Below are 18,081 nucleotides of genomic sequence, written 5' to 3' on the forward strand. Positions count from 1 at the left end.
TGTCCCTCACAAACCCTTCCCGCTATCCCGCGCCACGCCACTCGCCCACTCTGGCTCCGCCCCCGCCGCCCCGCCCCTCCCCGGCCACGCCCCCAGGGACTCCGCCTCAGGCGCGTTCCTCGGCTCCGCCCCGCCCGCCCCAGCACCGCCCCCTCACCGCTCGGGCCCGCCCCTAACTCCGCCTCCGTTTCGCATTCGCGGCTCAGGCCCCGCCCCCCGCCCCCCCCGCCCCAGGCCCCGCCCCCCGGTCCGTCACCGGATCCTCCCGCCCGGCGCCGCCGCCGCTTTCCCCGGGCCCGTTCCGGCCTCGGAGCCCCGGCCCCGCCGCGCCCCCCGGCACCCCCGGGCCCGGCCCCGGCCCCGCGATGTGGCTCTTCTCCCGGGACCCGGTGCGGGATTTCCCCTTCGAGTTGGGCCCGCCCGACCCGGACCCCGACCCGGACCCGGACCCGGACCCGGACCCGGCGGACCAGGCACCGGCCCCGCTCTGGCGGCTGCTGCGGGGGCGCCGAAAGGTGGGAGGGGCCCGGCGGGAGGGGAGGGGGGGGCCCGTCGTGTCCCCGTCGTGTCCTCACCGTGTCCCCACGGCCCTCCCCGTGTCCCTGTGCCCGTGTCCCCCCGACCCCTCGCGTCCTCGGGCCCCCCCGTCCCCCTGCGCCGAGTCCCCGCACCCCCCCGTGTCCCCCTGCCCCCATCCCCATGTCCTCCCGCCCCTCCACAGCTCCCTGCCCGCCATGTGCTCCTGTGTCCCCACGACCCCCTGGACCCCATCCCTGTGTCCCCCCACGGCCCCCTGCCCCCCATGTCCCCCTGCCGCTGTGTCCTCACGACCCCCCCGCCCCGTCCCCACGCTGTCCCCCTTCCCCAGGCGGACGGGGCGCCCGTGTCGGTGTTCGCCCACAGCCTGGGGACGGGGGACGCGGCCGCCACCCCCCTGGCCCGGGCGGCCCTGCGGCGCCTGCGCAGCCTGCGGCACCCCAGCGTGGTGGGGTACCTCGACAGCCTGGAGGTGACGGGGGGCCCCGGGGGGACGCGGCGGGGCAGGGGACGTGGGGACGGGACAGGGACGGGGGGGGACACGGGGCCCTGGGGGGACGTGGGGATGTGGGGGGATAGAAGTGGACGCTGGGGGACACACGGGATATGGGGGGACAGAAGGGGATGGGTGGGGTTCCCGGGGAGGTGGGGGGACATAGGGATGTGGGGGGACCAGGGGACGTGGGGGGATAGAAGGGGACACTGGGGGACACACATGGACGTGGGGGGGACATGGCGATATGGGGGGGATGCAGGGGGATATGGGGGGGACAGAAGGGGACATGGGGGGGTTCCCGGGGAGGTGGGAGGACACGGGGAGTTGTGGGGACGGTGTGGGGATGCGGAGGGCCACGGGGGACGGGGTGCCCTGGGGGCACGTGGGGACACGTGCGGGGGACACCCACGAGGCTACGGGGGGGACCGCGGTGACGTCAGGGCCCCCCAGACGGAGCAGTGCCTGTACCTGGTGACGGAGGCGGTGACGCCGCTGCGCCGGCACCTGCGGCTGCGGCCCCCGGACGGCGACCTGGGCGAGCAGGAGGTGGCCTGGGGGCTGCACCAGCTCCTGGTGAGGGCGGGAGGGCTGGGGAGGGGGACCCAGGAGCTTGGGGGGACCCCTGGGGACTGGGGGGGGACCCAGGAATTCAAGGGGAGTCTGGGGCAGGAACCCTGGGGTCTGGGGGGGCCCTGGAGTTTGGGAGACCCTGGGATCTGGGGGGGCCCTGGGGTCTGAGGAGGGACACCCAGGAGCTTGGGGGGTTCTCTGGGATCTGGGGGGGACCCTGGGACCTGGGGGGACACCCAGGAATTCAAGGGGAATCTAGGGTGGGAACCGTGGGGTCTGGGGGGACTCAGGAGTTGGGGGAGACCCTGGGGTCTGGGGGGGGGGGGATCCAGGAGCTTGGGGACCCAGGAGCTTGGGGACCCCCTGGGATCGGGGGGGACCCTGTTGTCGGGGGTCCCGGTCCCAGCTGAGTGCCCCCGCAGACGGCGCTGTCCTTCCTGGGGGGCTCGGGGCTGGTGCACCACGCGCTGGGGCTCGACGCCGTCTTCGTCGACCCGGGGGGCGACTGGAAGCTGGGGGGGCTGGAGCGGGTGGCGGCCGCCAGCGAGGGGGTCCCCTCCCGGCCCCCCGGTGTCGCCCCCCGCCCCCAGGACCCCCCTGAGCTCAGCGACCCCTCACGAGGGCAGGGCGAGCCCTGGTGAGTGATGGGGGGATGTGGGGGGGGACGCAGGGCCTGGGGGGGGGGCATGGGGTCATGGGGCGTCAGGGGGACATGGGGGGTCGTGGGGGAACACAGGGCCTGGGTGGGGGAATGGGGGTCTTGTGGGGGGACAGAGGGACATGGGGGGGGTCGTGGGAGGAGGTGGGAATTAGGGACATGGAGGGTAGTGGGGGGACATGGGGGGACAGGGGCCAGCACGGGGGGGGGTCACGAAGCGTCTTGGGGGGCAGGACCCGAGGCCTGGGGAGGGACACGGGGGGGTGTCGTGGGGCTGGGGGGGACGGCGGCTGTGGGGGGGGCTCTGGGTGGGGGTCGGAGGGGACCGGAGGGGTCCCCGCGTCCCCGCGCTGCCACTGCCGTCCCCAGGGCGGGGGACATGTGGCGCCTGGGCTGCCTCATCTGGGAGGTCTTCAACGGGCCCCTGCCCCGGCCCGGGGCCCTGCGCAGCTTTGGCAAGGTCAGCCCGCACCCCCCGCCCCCCCGGGGCCCCCCCCGAGGCTGGGGAGCCCCTGACCCCCCCGTGTCCCCCATCCCCAGCTGCCGCCGGGGCTGATCCCCCCCTTCTGCGAGCTGGTGGCCGCGGAGCCTTCGGCACGGCCGGGGCCGGCGCAGCTCCTGCAGCTCCTGCAGCGCCCGGGAGCCTTCCTCGCCTGCCCCCTCGTTCACACCGGCCTCTTCCTCGAGCAGTTCCAGGTCTGTGGCGACGGCCCCGGCCCCGGCCCTGTCCCCGTCTTCATCCTCACTCTGCTCCTTGTGACCGTCCTCATCCCCATCTTCGTCCCTCTCCCTTTTCTCCTCCCTGTCCCCATCCTCATCCTCGCTTACATCCCCATCCCTGTTCCCATCCCTGTTCCCATCCCTGTTCCCATCCCTGTTCCCATCCCTGTTCCCATCCCTGTTCCCATCCCTGTTCCCATCCCTGTTCCCATCCCTATCCTTCTCCTCATCCCCGTCCGTCTTCATCCTCGTTCTCATCCTATTCTCATCCTCGTCCCTGTCCCATTTTCATTCCCACCTTCGTCCCTGTCCCTGTTCTCTTCCCCGTCCCCACCCCCGCCCCCACCCCCCCGCCGTGTCCCCCCGACCCCCCCGCGCCCCCCCAGGTCCGGGACCCCTCGGAGCGCCGTGCCTTCCTCCAGGGGCTCAGCACCCGCCTCGACGCCCTCCCGGCCCCGTTCCGCCGCCACAAGCTCCTGCCCCGGCTCTTGGCCGCCCTCGAGTTCGGCAGCGCCGACGCCACCGCCCTCACCCCCCTCCTCAAGGTGCGACCCCCCCCGCCCCGCCCCGCCCCCCCGCCCCCCCCGGCCTCACCGCCCCCCCTCCGCAGGTGGCGAAGGAGCTGGACCCCCCCGAGTACCAGCAGCGCATCGTCCCCGTCCTCGTCCGGCTCTTCTCCTCCCCGGAGCGGGCGCTGCGCCTGCAGCTGCTGCAGCAGGTGGGCAGGGGGCCGGGACCCCCGCCGGGGGGTCCTCACCTGGGGGGGCCGGGCGGGGGCGTCCCCCTTGCCGCGGGGCCCGAGGGCGTGGGTCCATGGGTCCTTCTCTCGATGGGGCCTGGAAGCTGGGGCCGTGGGGGTCCCCGCAGGCGGGGCGGGGGGTGGGGGGGGGTCTCGCCCGCTGAGGGGGGGGCTCACCCGGGGGGTCCCCCCAGCTGGAGGACTACGTGGCGTTCCTGCCGGAGGCGACCGTGGACGCCCAGATCTTCCCCCACGTCGCCCACGGGTTCCTCGACGCCAACCCCGCCATCCGCGAGCAGACCGTCAAGGTGGGCGCCCCCCGCCCCCCCGAGATGGGTGGGGGTCTCCCCGGCCACCCACTTGGGTCCCCCCCAATGCCTGGGTGCCCCCCGGGATGCCCAAGTCCTCCCAGATATGGGTGTCCCCCCCAAATATCTGGGTGCCCTGAGCCCCTGGGCCATCCCCTGAGATCTGGGTCCCCCCCCAAGCCCCTGGGTCCCCCCTGACCTCCTGTGTCCCCCTCAAATATCTGGGTGCTCTGAGCCCCTGGGTCCCCCTGGACACCTGGGGGCCCCAAATATCTGGATGTCCCAACCCTCAGGGTCCCCCCTGTCCCTCTGGGTGCCCTGGTCCCCCTGTGACACCTGGGTCCCCCCCAACCCCCTGGATCCCCCCCAACCCCCCCGGGTCCCCCCCTGCCCCTCTGGGTGCCCTGGTCCCCCCGAAACCACTGGATCCCCCCAACCCCCCCGGGTCCCCCCCTGCCCCTCTGGGTGCCCTGGTCCCCCCCAAACCACTGGATCCCCCCAACCCCCCCGGGTCCCCCCCTGCCCCTCTGGGTGCCCTGGTCCCCCCCAAACCACTGGATCCCCCCCAACCCCCCTGGGTCCCCCCCTGCCCCTCTGGGTGCCCTGGTCCCCCCCAACCCCCTAGGTCCCCCCAACCCCCCCGGCTCACCCCCTGCCCCTCTGGGTGCCCTGGTCCCCCCACCCTGACCCCCTGGGTGCCCCTGATCCCCCCCCGGGTCCCCTGGTCCCCCCGAATCCCCTGATCCCCCGGGTCCCCCTGGCCCCCCCCGACCCCCGGACCCCTCCGCAGTCGATGGTGCTGCTGGCCCCCAAACTGGGCGAGGGGCTGCGGAGCCGGGAGCTGCCGCGGCTGCTGCTGCGGGTGCAGGTGGGCGACGCGCTGGGCCCCCTGCGCTGCAACGCCACCCTCTGCCTGGGGCGCCTGGGACCCCTCCTGCCCCCCCAGGTGAGCCCCAGCCCCCCCCCCCCGGCACCCCCCCCCCCCCCGCACCCCCCCGGGCCTCACCCCCCACGGCGCTGCGTCCCCCAGACCCGGCAGCGGGTGCTGGCCCCCGCCCTGGCGCGGGCGACGCGGGACCCCTTCGCCCCGGCGCGGGCCGCCGCCGTCGCCGCCTTCGCCGCCACCCATGGGTGCTACTCGGCGCAGGAGTGCGCGGGCAGGGTGCTGCCGGCCCTCTGCGGGCTCACCGCCGACCCCCACCCCGGCGTGCGGCAGCAGGTGGGCCGGGGGGCTGGGGCTGCCATTGAAATGGGGGCGCTGGGGGGTGGGGGCTGGGGCTCCCATTGTAATATGGGGGCGCTGGGGGGTGGGGGCTGGGGTTCCTGTTACAGTGGGGGTGCTGTGCGGTGGGTGCTGGGGGTCCCACTGCACTGGGTGCTGGGGGCAGGTGTCCCCATCAGGGGGTCCCTGGGGCTGGAGGTGCCCCCCGCCTTTCGGGGTCCCTCACTGCTCCCCCCCCCCCCCCAGGCTTTCCGGGCCATCCGCAGCTTCCTGGACCAGCTGGAGGCGTCCGCCGAGTCCGGGGGGGCTCCGGAGGGGGGTGAGAGAAAGGGGGGGCGGGGGGGGTGAGAAATGGGGGAGGGGGGGGAGAACCGAGGGAGGCAGGGATGGGGGGGCCATGGGGGGCTGCTGGGCAGTTGGGGTGCTCATATCGGGGGGCTATAATGGGGTGACATTGGGGACCCACGTGGGGCTGGGGGGACACGGGGGTGGTTTGGGGGTGGCCCCTCTGCCACCCCATGACCCCCCCCTCCTCTGCCCTCCCACAGACGCCCCCAGCACAGCTGTTGCCCCGGGGGGTCCGGTGGGGGGTTCGGGGGGGCTGGGGGCCGCTGTGTCCTGGGCCGTCACCGGCGTCACCTCCCTGACGGCGCGGCTGATGGGGGGCGAGGCCGGGGCCCCCCCCGCAGGCCCCCCCACAGACCCCTGCCGAGGGACCCCTGGCCCCCCAAAAAGGTGAGTGTCCCCACCCCCCCTCCCCCCCGGACCTCACCACCCCCCCACGGGGGTTCCCCAGGGCCCCCCTGGGTCCTGACCTCTCTCCCACCTTCAGGGACCCCCAGAACCCCCCTGACCCCCCATTTTTGTCCTCCCTAGAACCCCCCCCCCGAGGAGCCCCCCCCAGAGGACCCCGACGGGTGGGACGACGACTGGGGCAGCCTGGAGGTGAGTTGGGGGGGGGGGGCGGGGGGTGTCACAGTTTGGGGGGGGGGTGTGTCAGAGCATGACCCCCAACTGTCCCCCACGTGTGTGCGTCCCCCCAGGATGTGGAGCTGCCCCGGAGCCCCCCTGCCAGCAGCCCGGAGGATGGGGGTGTCCCCTCTCAGCCCCCTGGCCCCCCCCCGCCGGACCCTCCCCCCACCGCCCCTCCCCCAGCCGGGGGGGACGAAGAGGGGGAGGGGGACGAGGAGTGGGGGGTTGGGGGGGAGTGGGGCACCGAGGACGCCTGGGAGGCGCTGCCCAGCCATCGGGGTGAGCCCCCCTGCCCCGGGACTCCCCAGTGCACCCCCGAGACCCCCCAGTGCCTCCTGAGGGACCCCTCCAGCTCCTCTGGGACCTCCCAGGACCCCTCCAACTCCTCTGCGCGCCCCCCCCCCCCCCCACCTCTCAAGGGAGCCCCCTATACCCCCAGGACCCCCAGCGATGCCCCCAGGCCTCCCCCTTTTCCTCGCTGAGCCCCCCAACCTCCCCCCCCGCAACCCCCCTGTGCCCCCCCTGACCCCCCTGTGCCCCCCAGGGCCCGCCCCCGACTCGGGCCGGCGGCAGCGGGAGCAGCAGCGGCGCCGGGAGCTGGAGGCGAAGCGCCGGGGGGGGCCGCGGGGCGCCCCCAGGCCGGGACCCCCCAAACTGGGGGGGCGGAAGCTCGACTGAGGGGGCGGGGCGGGGGCGGGGCAATAAACCTCGGACGCGGCAGCGCCCCCGTGTGGTGGCGGCGGGGACGGGGGCGGGGCCCTCGCGCGTGGTCACGTGGGAGGAAGGGGTGGGGTCACGTGGCGGCGCATGGCCGCTGCAGGGGGCGCGCGGCGGCGGCGGGAGGAGGTTGGGGGGGGGCGGGAGGTCCCGAGGGTCGGGGGGGGTCCCAGGGTTCGGGAGGGGAGGGGCAGGGTCGTGGGGGGGCTCCTATGGGTCTGGGGGGCCCAGAGTTCGTATGGGGGGGCCCGAAGGGTCATAGGGGGGACTCGAGGGTCTGGGGGGGGGTCTCAACGTTCGTGGAAGGGGGTCCTAAGGGTCGGGGGGGGGGGTGTCCCAAGGGTCGGAGGGGGGGGGGGGTTATGGATCGGGGAGGGGCCTTAAGGGTCGGAGGGGGGTCTCGAGGGTCGGGGGGGGGGGGGGGGGGGCAAGGGTGTGGGGGGGTCCCAGCCGCCGCCCCCCCCCCCCCAGGACCCCTCCGTGCGGCTGTCGAAGGCGCTGAGCTACGTCCTGCGCCACGGGGCCGCGGCCGAGGGGCTGCCCATGGGGGCCGGGTACGTGGGTGCCCCCCAACTGCCCCCCGCCCTCCCCCCAGCACCCCCCAGACACCCCCCACGCCCTTCAGCTGCTCGTTGAGTCCCTCCTGCCCCTCCCGACCCCCATGACCTGTCCTGGGACCCCCCAACGCCCCCAGGAACACACACCCCCCCCCCCTCAGGTGCCCCGTGGGACACCCCCCCCCCCCCAGTCACCTCTGGGGCCCGCCAAGTGCCCCCTGAGACCCTTTACCACTTCTGGCACCCCAAAACACCCCCAGGACACCCCCCCCCCCAAGTGCCCCCTGGGACCCCCCCCAGTCACCTCTGGGACCCCCAAGTGCCCCCCGAGACCCTTTACCCACTCCTGGCACCCCAAAACACCCCCAAGTTGCCCCTGGGACCCCTCAGCCCCCCACCCTCGGGCCACCCCGGTCCCCTCGTGACGGGGGGTTTGGGGGCGCAGACGGCTTCGTCGAGGTGGGGGCTCTGCTGCGGCTGCGGCGCTTCGCGGGGGTCTCGGAGGGCGACCTGCGGCGGCTGGTGGCCGCGGACCCCAAGGGGCGCTTCGCGCTGCGCCCCGACCCCCTGCGCATCCGCGCCAACCAGGGGCACTCCCTGCAGGTCTGGGGGCGACGGGGGGGATGGGGGGGTTCCCGGGGGTCCCTGGGGTGCTCCAGAGGGGATTTGGGGGGTCCCAAGGGGATTGAGGGGTCCCGGGGGGGGGGGGGGCCTTTAGAGAGGGATCTTGGGGGTCCCGGGGGGACTTGGGGGGGTTGGGGTGCTCCAGAGGGGATTTGGGGAGGATCCCAAGGGGATTGAGGGGTCCGGGGGGGGGGGGGCCTTTAGAGGGGGATCTTGGGGGTCCCGCGGGGACTTGGGAGGCCCCTGGGCTGTCCCACAGCAGGGTCCTGGGGGGGGTTATTCGCGACCTTGGGGGTCCCAGGGCGTTTGTGGGGTCCCAGGTGCCAGCGCTGGAGCTGACGCCCCTGCGGACCCCTGAGGCGCTGCCCCCCACCCTGGTCCACGGCACCCGCCGCCACCTCTGGGCCCCGATCCGCGCCGGGGGGCTCTCGGCCATGGGGCGCACCCACATCCACCTGGCCCCCGGCCTCCCCGGGGACCCCGGCGTGCGCAGCGGTGAGGCCCCCGGCACCCCAAAACCCCGGCACCCCAGAACCCCCCTGCGCGGGGGGTCCCGGCCTCTGGGCGCCCCCGACCCCCCAATCCCCCCCTCAGGGATGAGGCCGGACTCGGAGGTCGCCATCATCATCGACGGCCCCCGGGCGCTGGCAGGTGAGTGGGGACCCGGGGGAGGGGGGGCACGGACACGACACGGACCCCCCGGTGCCCGGGTGACCCCCCCGCCCCCCGCAGACGGGATCCCCTTCTTCCGCTCGGCCAACGGGGTGATCCTGACGCCGGGGGACGCCGCAGGGAGGGTCCCCCCCGAAATATTTCCTCCGTGTCCTGCAGCTGCGGCCGCACCGTGAGCGTCTGGGGGGGGTCGGGGGGGGCAGGAATTTGGGGGGGGGAGGTGTGGGGTGTGTACAGCCCAACACACCCGGGACCCCCCACCCAAAAAAGAATAAAACCCACCGGCCCTGTTGCCATGGTAACAGCTGCTTTATTGCCCCCCCCCCCCCCAGGGTGTTTGCTGCCGCTGGAGGGTCCCTCGCACGAGGGTGGTGGAAGCCCCTTGCACGAGGACCCCGGTGCCCGGCAGAAGCCAATAAACCGCTCGTGACCGCGGGGCACAAGTGTCGTTAAGTGCCTTGCACGAGTGTCCGTGTCTTGCACGGGGGGGGTGTGTGTGTGTGTTGGTGCACAGGTGCTCGGGGGGTGGGAGGAGGGAGGGGGGGTATAGCGGGGGGGGTGAGGAGCTGAGGCCGGTGCCAACATCATGGTGGACGCCCTTGCACGAGGAGCTGTTGCACAAGGAGCCCTCGCACGAGGCCCCCCAGGCCGGGGGGCGCTCAGAGGGGCTCCTGCCCCCCCGTCAGCTTGCGGAAGAGGCGCAGATCGAGGGGCTGCCCCGGCTGCCGCCCCCCCAGGCACAGGTACCCCCCCAGGAACTCGTGCAGCGCCTGGCACGACCCCCCCCAGCACCCGCAGCGCCAGCGTCACCTCCCCCTCCAGCTCCAGCGTCACCTGCGGGGGGGTCCGGAGGTGGGGGGGGGCCCAGAGGGGCCGGCACCCTGACACCCCCCCCCCATACACCCCAAGGGACTCAGGGGTGCAGGGGGGGGCGACCTCTGGGTGTCACCTCCCAGTCCCCACCCAGCACCTCCTGCCCCCTCCCAGCCCATCCCCAGTCCCTTCCAGTCCATTCCCAGTCCCTCCCAGCCCATTCCCAGTCCCTTCCAGCCCATTCCCCGTCCCCCAGTCCCTCCCAGCCCATTCCCAGTCCCTTCCAGCCCATCCCCCGTCCCCCAGTCCCTTCCCAGTCCCTCCCAGCCCGTTCCCAGCGCCCCCAGTACCTGCTGCGTGTCCCAGTTGATGTTCCACTGGCGCAGGGCGCTGTGCCGCCAGGCCCGGGTGACGCTGCCGGTGCCGGGCTCCAGCCGCAGCAGCCGCGAGGGGCCGACGGCCAGAACCTCGTCCCGGCGGCTGCCCTGGAAACTGGGACCCCCGGTGACCCCAGTTACCCCCCAGTAACTCCCCAGAACCTCGTCCCGGCAGCTGCCCTGGGACCCCCGGGGCCCCCAGTGACCCCAGTGCCACCAGAACCACATCCCAGGGACCTTCCCTCCGAGTGCTGCCCAGTGACCCCTGGGACCCCTCACTGATCCCAGAACCCCATCCCAGTGACCCCCCCAGTGCTGCCCAGTGACCTCCAGTGCCCCCCAGAACCTCGTCCTGGCAGCTGCCCTTGAACCTGGGGACCCCCCAGGGACCCCCCCCGGTGACCCCAGAACCACATCCCAGCGAGCCCCCAGTGCTGCCCAGTGCCCCCCGAGAACCTCGTCCCAGCAGCTGCCCTTGAACTTGGGGACCGCCCCCCCCCCCCCCCCCCCCTCCCCCCGTGCCGCCCAGTGCCCCCAGTCGCTCCCAGCGCCCCCAGTACCGCACGAGGAAGTAGGCCAGGCCGAAGCCCGGCAGCGCCCGCCAGGCCTCGAGGAAGCGGAGCCGGGCCTGGGTCGGCGACAGCGCCCCCAGGCGGTGGAGGACCTCCAGGATGCGGGGCACCAGCTGCGGGGGTGGGGCGGCAGTGGGGCGGCAGTGGGGCGGGGGGGTGGGGGAAGAAGATGGGCTGGGGAGGGGGCTGTGGGGCAGTGGATCGCCATGGGTAAAGGGCAGAGGGGGGGCTGTGGGGCAGGGAACCGCTATGGGGCACGGGGGGGGGGGGCTGTGGAGCAGAGAATCGCTATGGGGCACGGGGGGGGGGGGCTGTGGGGCAGGGAACCGCTATGGGGCACGGGGGGGGGGGGCTGTGGGGCAGGGAATCACTGTGGGGCACGGGGGGGGGGCTGTGGGGGCAGGGAATCGCTATGGGGCACGGGGGGGGGGGCTGTGGGGGACGGAATCGCTATGGGGCACGGGGGGGGGGGCTGTGGGGCAGGGAATCGCTATGGGGCACGGGGGGGGGGGCTGTGGGGCAGGGAATCGCTATGGGGCACGGGGGGGGGGGGGCTGTGGGGCAGGGAACCGCTATGGGGCACGGGGGGGGGGGGCTGTGGGGGACGGAATCGCCAAGGGGCACGGGGGGGGGGGCTGTGGGGCAGGGAATCGCTGTGGGGCACGGGGGGGGGGGCTGTGGGGCAGGGAATCGCTGTGGGGCACGGGGGGGGCTGTGGGGCAGGGAATCGCTATGGGGCACGGGGGGGGGGGGCTGTGGGGCAGGGAATTGCTATGGGGCACGGGGGGGGCTGCAGGGGGAGGGTCCCCGTTACCTGCTTGGCCTTGCCCTTGCGCTGGAAGCGGGGGGGCAGGAGCACGCAGGGGTCCGGCGGGGGGCGCGGGGCCGCCCCCGGGGTGGTGGGGGGCAGCGCGGGGCCCCCCCCCGCCTGCAGCCCCAGGACCCCCAGGACCCCCCGCGCCTCTGCCCCCAGGGAGGCGCCCGCCAGCGAGCGCCCCCTCGAGGCCAGGCGGCACCCGGCCACCCAGCGGGCATACTGGGGCGCCTGGGGGGCGTATTGGGGGGGGTCAGACCCCCAACACCCCCCTGGGACCCCCATCCCGCCCCACAGCACCCCCTTGCCCGGTGGGGCACCCCCACAGACCCTGGACTCCCTCTCCTAGGCCCCAGCCCCACAGCAGCCCCCTGGCCCCACAGAAACCCCACAGCGGCTCCTCAGCCCCACAGCCGTCCCATGGCTGTCCCCCAGCTCCACAGCTGCCCCACGGCCCCCCTATGGCTGCCCCATTGCTGCCCCATGGCTTCCCAGCCGCACAGCAGCCCCCCAGCTGCCCCACAGGCACCCCATGGCTGCCCCATGGCCACCCCATGGCTCCTCAGCCCCATGGTCACCCCACAGCCGCCCCACGGCCGCCCCACGGCGCGGCTCACGTCGCGGCAGCGCAGATGGATTTCGCTCATCCCGTCGGGCGCCACCACCAGCAGTTTGATGCAAAACTTCTGCGCCCCCACGTCCACGTCGGGGGTCACCTCACAGCCTGGGGGGGGGCACGAGTTGGGGGGACCATTGTGGGGGGGCCTGGGGGGGGGGTGTCTCGGGGGGGAAATTGGGGGCCCGGGGTGTCCCAGAAGGGGTTTGGGGGTCCCAGGAGGGCGGGGAGGTCTCGGGGGACGCTGGGGTCTCACCGCGGAGGTTGAGCTGGGTGAGGGGCTCCCCCGGGGCCGGGGGGCTGCGGCCGTAGGCGAGCGCCGTCCCCTTCAGCGTGGCCCAGGCCGGGCGGAACCCGCGGAGGGTCAGTCGGCGGGGCCTGGGGGCGACGGGGGGTTGGGGGGGGGCCGGGGGGGCCGGGCCCCACCCGCCACCCACGCCCCGGGGGTACCTGTAGATCTCCAGCTCCTCCGCCAGCTCGGGGACGGTGGGGACCTCCTCCTGCGGAGCCAGGGGCTCCCAGTGACTCCCAGTACACCCCAGTAGCCCACAGCGGGGGCAGGGAGGCCCTCCCAGGACCCCCCCGGACCTCCCAGTGCCTCCCAGTCCCCCCAGTGCGGCCAGATGAGCCCGGCCCGTTCATCCCAGTGCTCTCCAGTCCTTCCCAGTGCCTCCCAGTCCCTCCAGTGGGGCCAGAAGAGCTCCCCCAGCTCATCCCAGTACCTTCCAGTGCCCCTGGTGGGGCCAGAAGGGCCCACCCCATTCATCCCAGTGCTCTCCAGTCCATCCCAGTGCCTCCCAGTCCCTCCAGTGGGGCCAGAAGAGCCCCCCTGGTTCATCCCAGTGCCTCCCAGTCCCCCCGGTGGGGCCAAAAGAGCCCCCCCCCCCCAGTTCATCCCAGTCCCTCCCAGTCTCACCAGTGGCTCGGGGAGCTCGGCCTCTCCCCCCAGCTTCACCTCCAGGTTGCTCAGGGCCGTGTCCAGGTCGTCGAGGTCGTCGCCCCCCCCGGGCCCCCCCAGCTCCTCACTGCCCCCCACCTCATCGATGTGGTACTGGGGGGGGGGGGGGGGGGGGGCAGGTCAGGGGGGGTCCCCACAGCCTGGAGCGGGGGGGGGGGGGGGGTTGGGGGTCCCGGGGGAGGGGGGCAAGGGGCGGGGATCAGGAGGCACTCAGGGGTTGGGCTCTTGAGGGTCCTGGGGGGGGGGGGGGGGGGATTTGGCGACTGGGGAGGGGGTGCTGGGGGGGGGCACTTGGAGGTCCCGGGCGGGGATTTGGGGGCACCAGGAGTGTCTGGGGGTCCCGAGGAGTGTCTGTGGGTGTTTGGGGGGGGTCTGATGGGGTCCAGGAAGATTGGGGGGGGGGGGCGCTTTGGGGGGGTCTGGGGCATCTGTGATTGGTTGGTTTGGGGGGGGGGGTGTTTGCCAGCGGGGGAGTGGGGGTGGGGTGCAGGGGGTGGGGTCTGAGGGGAGATTGGGGGGTCAGGGAGATCCATAGCTGTTTTTTGGGGGTCCAGTGGGGTACGGGGGGGGGCACAGGGGTGTCTGTGTGGTGGTGGGGGGGGGTGTCCCGTGGGTCTGGGGGGAGATCGGGAGTCCAGGGGGATCTACGGCTGGTTTTGGGGGGGTCCAGTGGGGTACGGGGGTGCAGGGGTGACTGTGGGGTTGGTTTTGGGGTCCCGCAGGTCTCAGGGGTGTCTGTGGGGCGGCGTGGGGGGTTCTGGGTGGTGTTTTCGGGGTCCCGCGGGTCCGGGGGGGCTGGGGGGCACCTGGAGGGCGGCGAAGAGCAGCGTCTCCTCCTCGGTGCAGTCGAGCTCCTCGGCCAGCAGCGCCCCCCGGCCCTGCTCCACCAGCAGCGCCAGCCGCAGCCCGTCCCGCTGGGGGGCAGGAGGTTGGTGTGGGGCGGGGGGGGGGGCGGGGGGGGGGGCCGGGGGGGGCCCAGGGGTACCTGGGGGTCCAGCTCCAGCGCACAGGGGTACTTGAAGCGCAGCAGCAGCTCCGCGTCGTCGGCCACGTCCTGCTCCATCAGCGAGTGCCAGGAGTGCAGCCAACCTGCGGGCCCCACGGCTGCCCCACAGCACCCCACACCCGCCCCCCCCCCCCCGGCCCCACAACGCCCCACAACCACCTCCCCCCGGCCCCACACCCAGCCCCACACAGCCCTGCCCCCCCAACTGCCCCCCCCCCTCCCCCCAGCCCCACAGCTGCCCCCAACTGCCCCCCCCATCCCCACACCCAGTCCCACGGCTGCCCCCCAACCGCCTCCCCCCATCCCCCCCCTGCCCCCCAACTGCCTCCCTCATCCCCATCCCCTGCCCCCCAACCCCCCCCCCCCCCCCGTACCGTGCGTGCAGGCGCGCGCGACGCAGCAGGGGGTTCCCGCGGGGGGGGCGGGGGGGGGCGACGGGCCCCATCCCCCCCCGCGGGGCCGCGAGAGTCCGGAGGCAGTCGGGGGGCAGGTGGGGGAGGGGCCCCGGGCACACGCCCTCCTCGTCTGCGGGGGGGGGAGGGGAGGAGCTTGCACCAGGGTGGCGCGAGGAAGGGCGGGGCTTGCACAAGCGTCGGGGGGTTTGCACGGGGGGGGGGGGGGTTGCACGAGGGGATCCAGGCGGCCCCTTGCACACTTCCTCCCTCCTCTCCCCCCTCGCACACTCCCCCCCCCTTTGCACGCTCCCCTCCCCTCCTTGCACACTCACCGGGGGGCACCCGCAGGTGGGTGAGGTCGAAGTCGGGGGGCGGGGGGGCGCCGCCGCCCTCCTCCCCTCCCCCCCCCCCTCCTCCTCGGGCCGCAGCAGCGACAGTTCCTCGGGGTGACGGATCCCTGCGGGCCCCGCATCACCCTCGGGGACCACCCCATAGCCCCCTCCCACGGCCCCCAAGGACCCCCCCAGCCCCCCACGTCACCCCCCGGACCCCTCCCATGGACTCTAAACAGCCCCCAAAGGACCCCAATGGCCCCCCCAGTCCCTCTCCAGCCCCCCAGACGCCCACCCAGCAGGCGGCAGGCCTGCCCATCACCCCCCCAGTCCCCCCCCCATCAGCCCCCCATCGCCCCCCAGGCGCCACCCATCAGGCGGCAGGCCTGCCCATCACCCCCCCAGTCCCCCCCCCATCAGCCCCCCAGCCCCCCATCGCCCCCCAGACGCCCACCCAGCAGGCGGCAGGCCTGCCCCATCACCCCCCCAGTCCCCCCCCCCATCAGCCCCCCAGCCCCCCATCGCCCCCCAGACGCCCACCCAGCAGGCGGCAGGCCTGCCCCATCACCCCCCCAGCCCCCCCATCGCCCCCCAGACGCCCACCCAGCAGGCGGCAGGCCTGCCCCATCACCCCCCCCCCATCACCCCCCCAGCCCCCCCATCGCCCCCCAGACGCCCACCCAGCAGGCGGCAGGCCTGCCCCATCACCCCCCAGCCCCCCCATCGCCCCCCAGACGCCCACCCAGCAGGCGGCAGGCCTGCCCCATCACCCCCCCAGCCCCCCATCGCCCCCAGACGCCCACCCAGCAGGCGGCAGGCCTACCCCATCACCCCCCCAGTCCCCCCCCCATCAGCCCCCCAGCCCCCCATCGCCCCCCAGACGCCCACCCAGCAGGCGGCAGGCCTGCCCCACGGCCCCGGCCGCCGGCCCGGCGAAGCAGAGGCGCAGCCGCAGGCGGCGGCCGTTGGGCAGCAGCAGCCGCAGCGGCCGGTGCCGGGGGGCGAAGCGGAGCCGCGCGTCCGCCCCGACCCCCAGCGCGTCCAGGCTCGACCCGGCCCGGAGCAGCCACCGCCGCCGCTGCGACCACCAGAGCGCGTGGTCCGACCAGTCCCGCCGCTCCCCTGGGGGCGAGGGGTGGGGGGGTCAGGGGGGGGATCATGGGGTTACGGGGGGGGGGGGTCAGGGGGTTATGGGGGGGGCTGCGGGGCACCTAGGGGTTGCTAAGGGAGGGTTGGGGGGGGCTACAGGGTGTCATAGAGGGGTTTATCATGGGTTGGGGGGGCTATAGGGCGCTGGGGGTGCTAAGGGGGAGTTGTGGGGTGCCAGGTTGGGGGGTTACAGGGGAGTTACAAGGTGCTGAGTGGGGGTAGCGGGTGCGAGGGGGGGGCCATGGGTGGTTAGAGGATGCTGGGGGGGCCTATGGGGTGCTGGGGGGGGGGGTCCTGCCCTACCCCACCGCAGGGGGTCACGGGGCCGTGGGTCCACGGGCACAGGGAGGGTCTGGGCCCCACAGCCAGGGCGGTTCATGCCCTGCAGTTCCCTTATCGCCCCGGCCAGGGATGACGGGGGGGGGGTGACGGGGGGTGACACGGAAGTGGGGGAACCCCGGGACCCCCCGATAAAGGCTCAGCCCCCCCCGGGCCGGATCCTGCCCCCCCCGGCCACCACCCAGCACCGCGTGACACCTGCGGGGGGGCCCGGACAGCCAGGTCCTTCCCTATGGGGCGCGGAGCTGTGGGGCGCAGAGATGTGGGGCCCGGACCCCCGGGTTCTTCCCTATGGGGCCTGGACCCCCGCGTCCTTCCCCGTGGGGCATGGAGCTGTGGGGCACGGAGCTGTGGGGCCTGTATCCCTGGGCTCTTCCCTACGGGGCCCAGACTCCCGCGTCCTTCCCCGTGGGGCCTGGAGATGTGGGGCCCAGACCCCCGGGTTCTTCCCTACGGGACCTAGACCCCCACATCCTTCCCCATGGGGCCTGGAGCCCTGGCTTCTTCCCTATGGGGCTTGGAGCTGTGGGGCCCGGACCCCCATGTCCTTCCCCGTGGGGCGCGGAGATGTGGGGCCTGTACCCTGAGGTTTTTCCCTATGGGGCCCGGACCCCCGTGTCCTTCCCCGTGGGGCGTGGAGCCATGGGTCGCGCCCGCCCTGCCGTGGGTCGCTCACCGACGCTCTCCGCGATGAGGCGCATGAGGCCGCCGACATGGAGGTCACCGGTGACGCGGAGGGCGAGGGCGCGGGGGGCGGCCGGGGGGCAGCCGGGGGGCGCCGTGGGGCCGGGCTGCCCCACAGCGTCGCCCACCTCCACCTCCACCTGCAGCTCGAAGGAGCCATCGATGGCCTCCCCGCTCGCCGTCTTCAGCCCCGCCATGGCCCGTCCGTCTGTCTCTGTCCGTCCGCCCGCCCCGCCCGGCCCCGCCCGCGGCGGGAAGGAGGCCCCGGGTCACCCCCCACCCCCCCACCCCAAACCCAACCCCCCCCCCGACCGCGGAGGAAGTGGAACCGGGCGCAGCGGTGGGGCGCAGCGGTGGGGCGCAGTGGTGGGGCGCAGCGGTGGGGCCCCTCCGGGGGGAGGGGGGGCCTGGGGATTTCCCCCCCGCTAGGAGAGGACCCGGATGCCCCCCGGTAACTGCCCCCCACCCCCCGGTTCCACCCCCCCAAGACACCCGGAGTGACCCCGGGCCCCCCCTTGCCCCCCCCACAGGCGGACACAGGTGTTCCGGCCCCCCCCCCCCCCCCCGCCCTGGGGACCCCCATACCGCACCCCCCGAGGGGACACAGGCGCCCGGGCCCCCCATTTCCAACACCCCCCCTGCCCCGCCCCCCAACAGAGGCCGGGCCTGGCGACTGCTCCGCTCTTTATTGGGGGTCGCGGCGCCCCACAAAGGACACAAGACTGGGGAGGGGGGGGAAGGTGGGGGGTGGGAGGGGCAGCACCCCCCCCCCACCCCCCCCCCCGGGACCCCCCCCCTCCCCGGGGGGCACGCGGGGGTGACGTCACCGGATGGCGATGAGCCCCACGTCCATCAGCTTCTGGATCTTCTGGGCGATGACGGGGTTCTTGAGGTGCCTGGGGGGGGGACACGGGGGTCAGCGGGGACCCTGGGGGGCTGGGACACCCCCCGAGGTGTTGGGGACCCCCTGCAACACCCCTGGACGTGTTGAGGACCCCCTGCCAGCCCCGGGAGGGCTGTGAGTGCCCCCTCCCAGGCTCGGCGGGTGCCACGGAGGGGCCAGTGACCCCCCCCCCCGTGACTCCTCAGGGACACGTGGGGATCCCCGGTGGCACCTTGGGGACCCCCCGCCAGCCCCAGGAGGGGTCCGGGTGTCCCCTGCAGACCCGGTGAGCGCCGTGGGGCGGCCGAGAACCCCCTGGAATGTCCCGGGGTGGGCTGGGGGCACCTCGGA

General features: G+C 74.8%; 4 protein-coding genes across 4 annotated transcripts in view; 2 read left to right on the forward strand and 2 right to left on the reverse strand.

The window, feature by feature from the left end:
• Positions 1-365: 365 nt before the first annotated feature.
• Positions 366-6,900, forward strand: SCYL1 (SCY1 like pseudokinase 1). The gene is made up of 16 exons (XM_086481052.1): positions 366-515; positions 722-1,009; positions 1,484-1,606; positions 2,026-2,240; positions 2,631-2,721; positions 2,802-2,957; positions 3,368-3,526; positions 3,592-3,699; positions 3,915-4,028; positions 4,819-4,974; positions 5,059-5,247; positions 5,497-5,569; positions 5,799-5,920; positions 6,127-6,195; positions 6,294-6,501; positions 6,767-6,900. Exons 1-16 carry the CDS (start codon positions 366-368, stop codon positions 6,898-6,900), a joined length of 2,355 nt encoding a protein of 784 aa, XP_086337178.1.
• A 129-nt stretch (positions 6,901-7,029) lies between these two features.
• Positions 7,030-9,222, forward strand: TRPT1 (tRNA phosphotransferase 1). The gene is given in 8 exon segments (XM_086481053.1): positions 7,030-7,068; positions 7,411-7,497; positions 7,887-8,099; positions 8,441-8,615; positions 8,715-8,771; positions 8,853-8,920; positions 8,922-8,964; positions 9,125-9,222. Coding segments are annotated over 8 exon segments (780 nt in total).
• Positions 9,223-9,451: 229 nt separating this feature from the next.
• On the reverse strand, positions 9,452-17,044 carry LOC147412757 (fermitin family homolog 3-like). The gene is made up of 12 exons (XM_086481054.1): positions 16,840-17,044; positions 15,564-15,797; positions 13,928-14,031; positions 13,749-13,856; positions 12,901-13,035; positions 12,435-12,484; positions 12,241-12,362; positions 11,986-12,092; positions 11,369-11,599; positions 10,543-10,667; positions 9,956-10,097; positions 9,452-9,562 (listed from the first exon to the last, which is right to left on the reverse strand). Exons 1-12 carry the CDS (start codon positions 17,042-17,044, stop codon positions 9,452-9,454), a joined length of 1,674 nt encoding a protein of 557 aa, XP_086337180.1.
• A 591-nt stretch (positions 17,045-17,635) lies between these two features.
• STIP1 (stress induced phosphoprotein 1) overlaps positions 17,636-18,081 on the reverse strand; it is a 5,165-nt gene continuing 4,719 nt past the window's right edge. The window contains 1 exon segment of the mRNA XM_086481058.1: positions 17,636-17,743. Coding sequence (XP_086337184.1) covers positions 17,671-17,743 — 73 coding nt within the window. The 3' untranslated portion in view covers positions 17,636-17,670.

Source organism: Leptosomus discolor, unplaced genomic scaffold (assembly GCF_034619465.1).
Source record: "Leptosomus discolor isolate bLepDis1 unplaced genomic scaffold, bLepDis1.hap2 HAP2_SCAFFOLD_152, whole genome shotgun sequence".
NCBI classification, from domain to species: domain Eukaryota; kingdom Metazoa; phylum Chordata; class Aves; order Leptosomiformes; family Leptosomidae; genus Leptosomus; species Leptosomus discolor.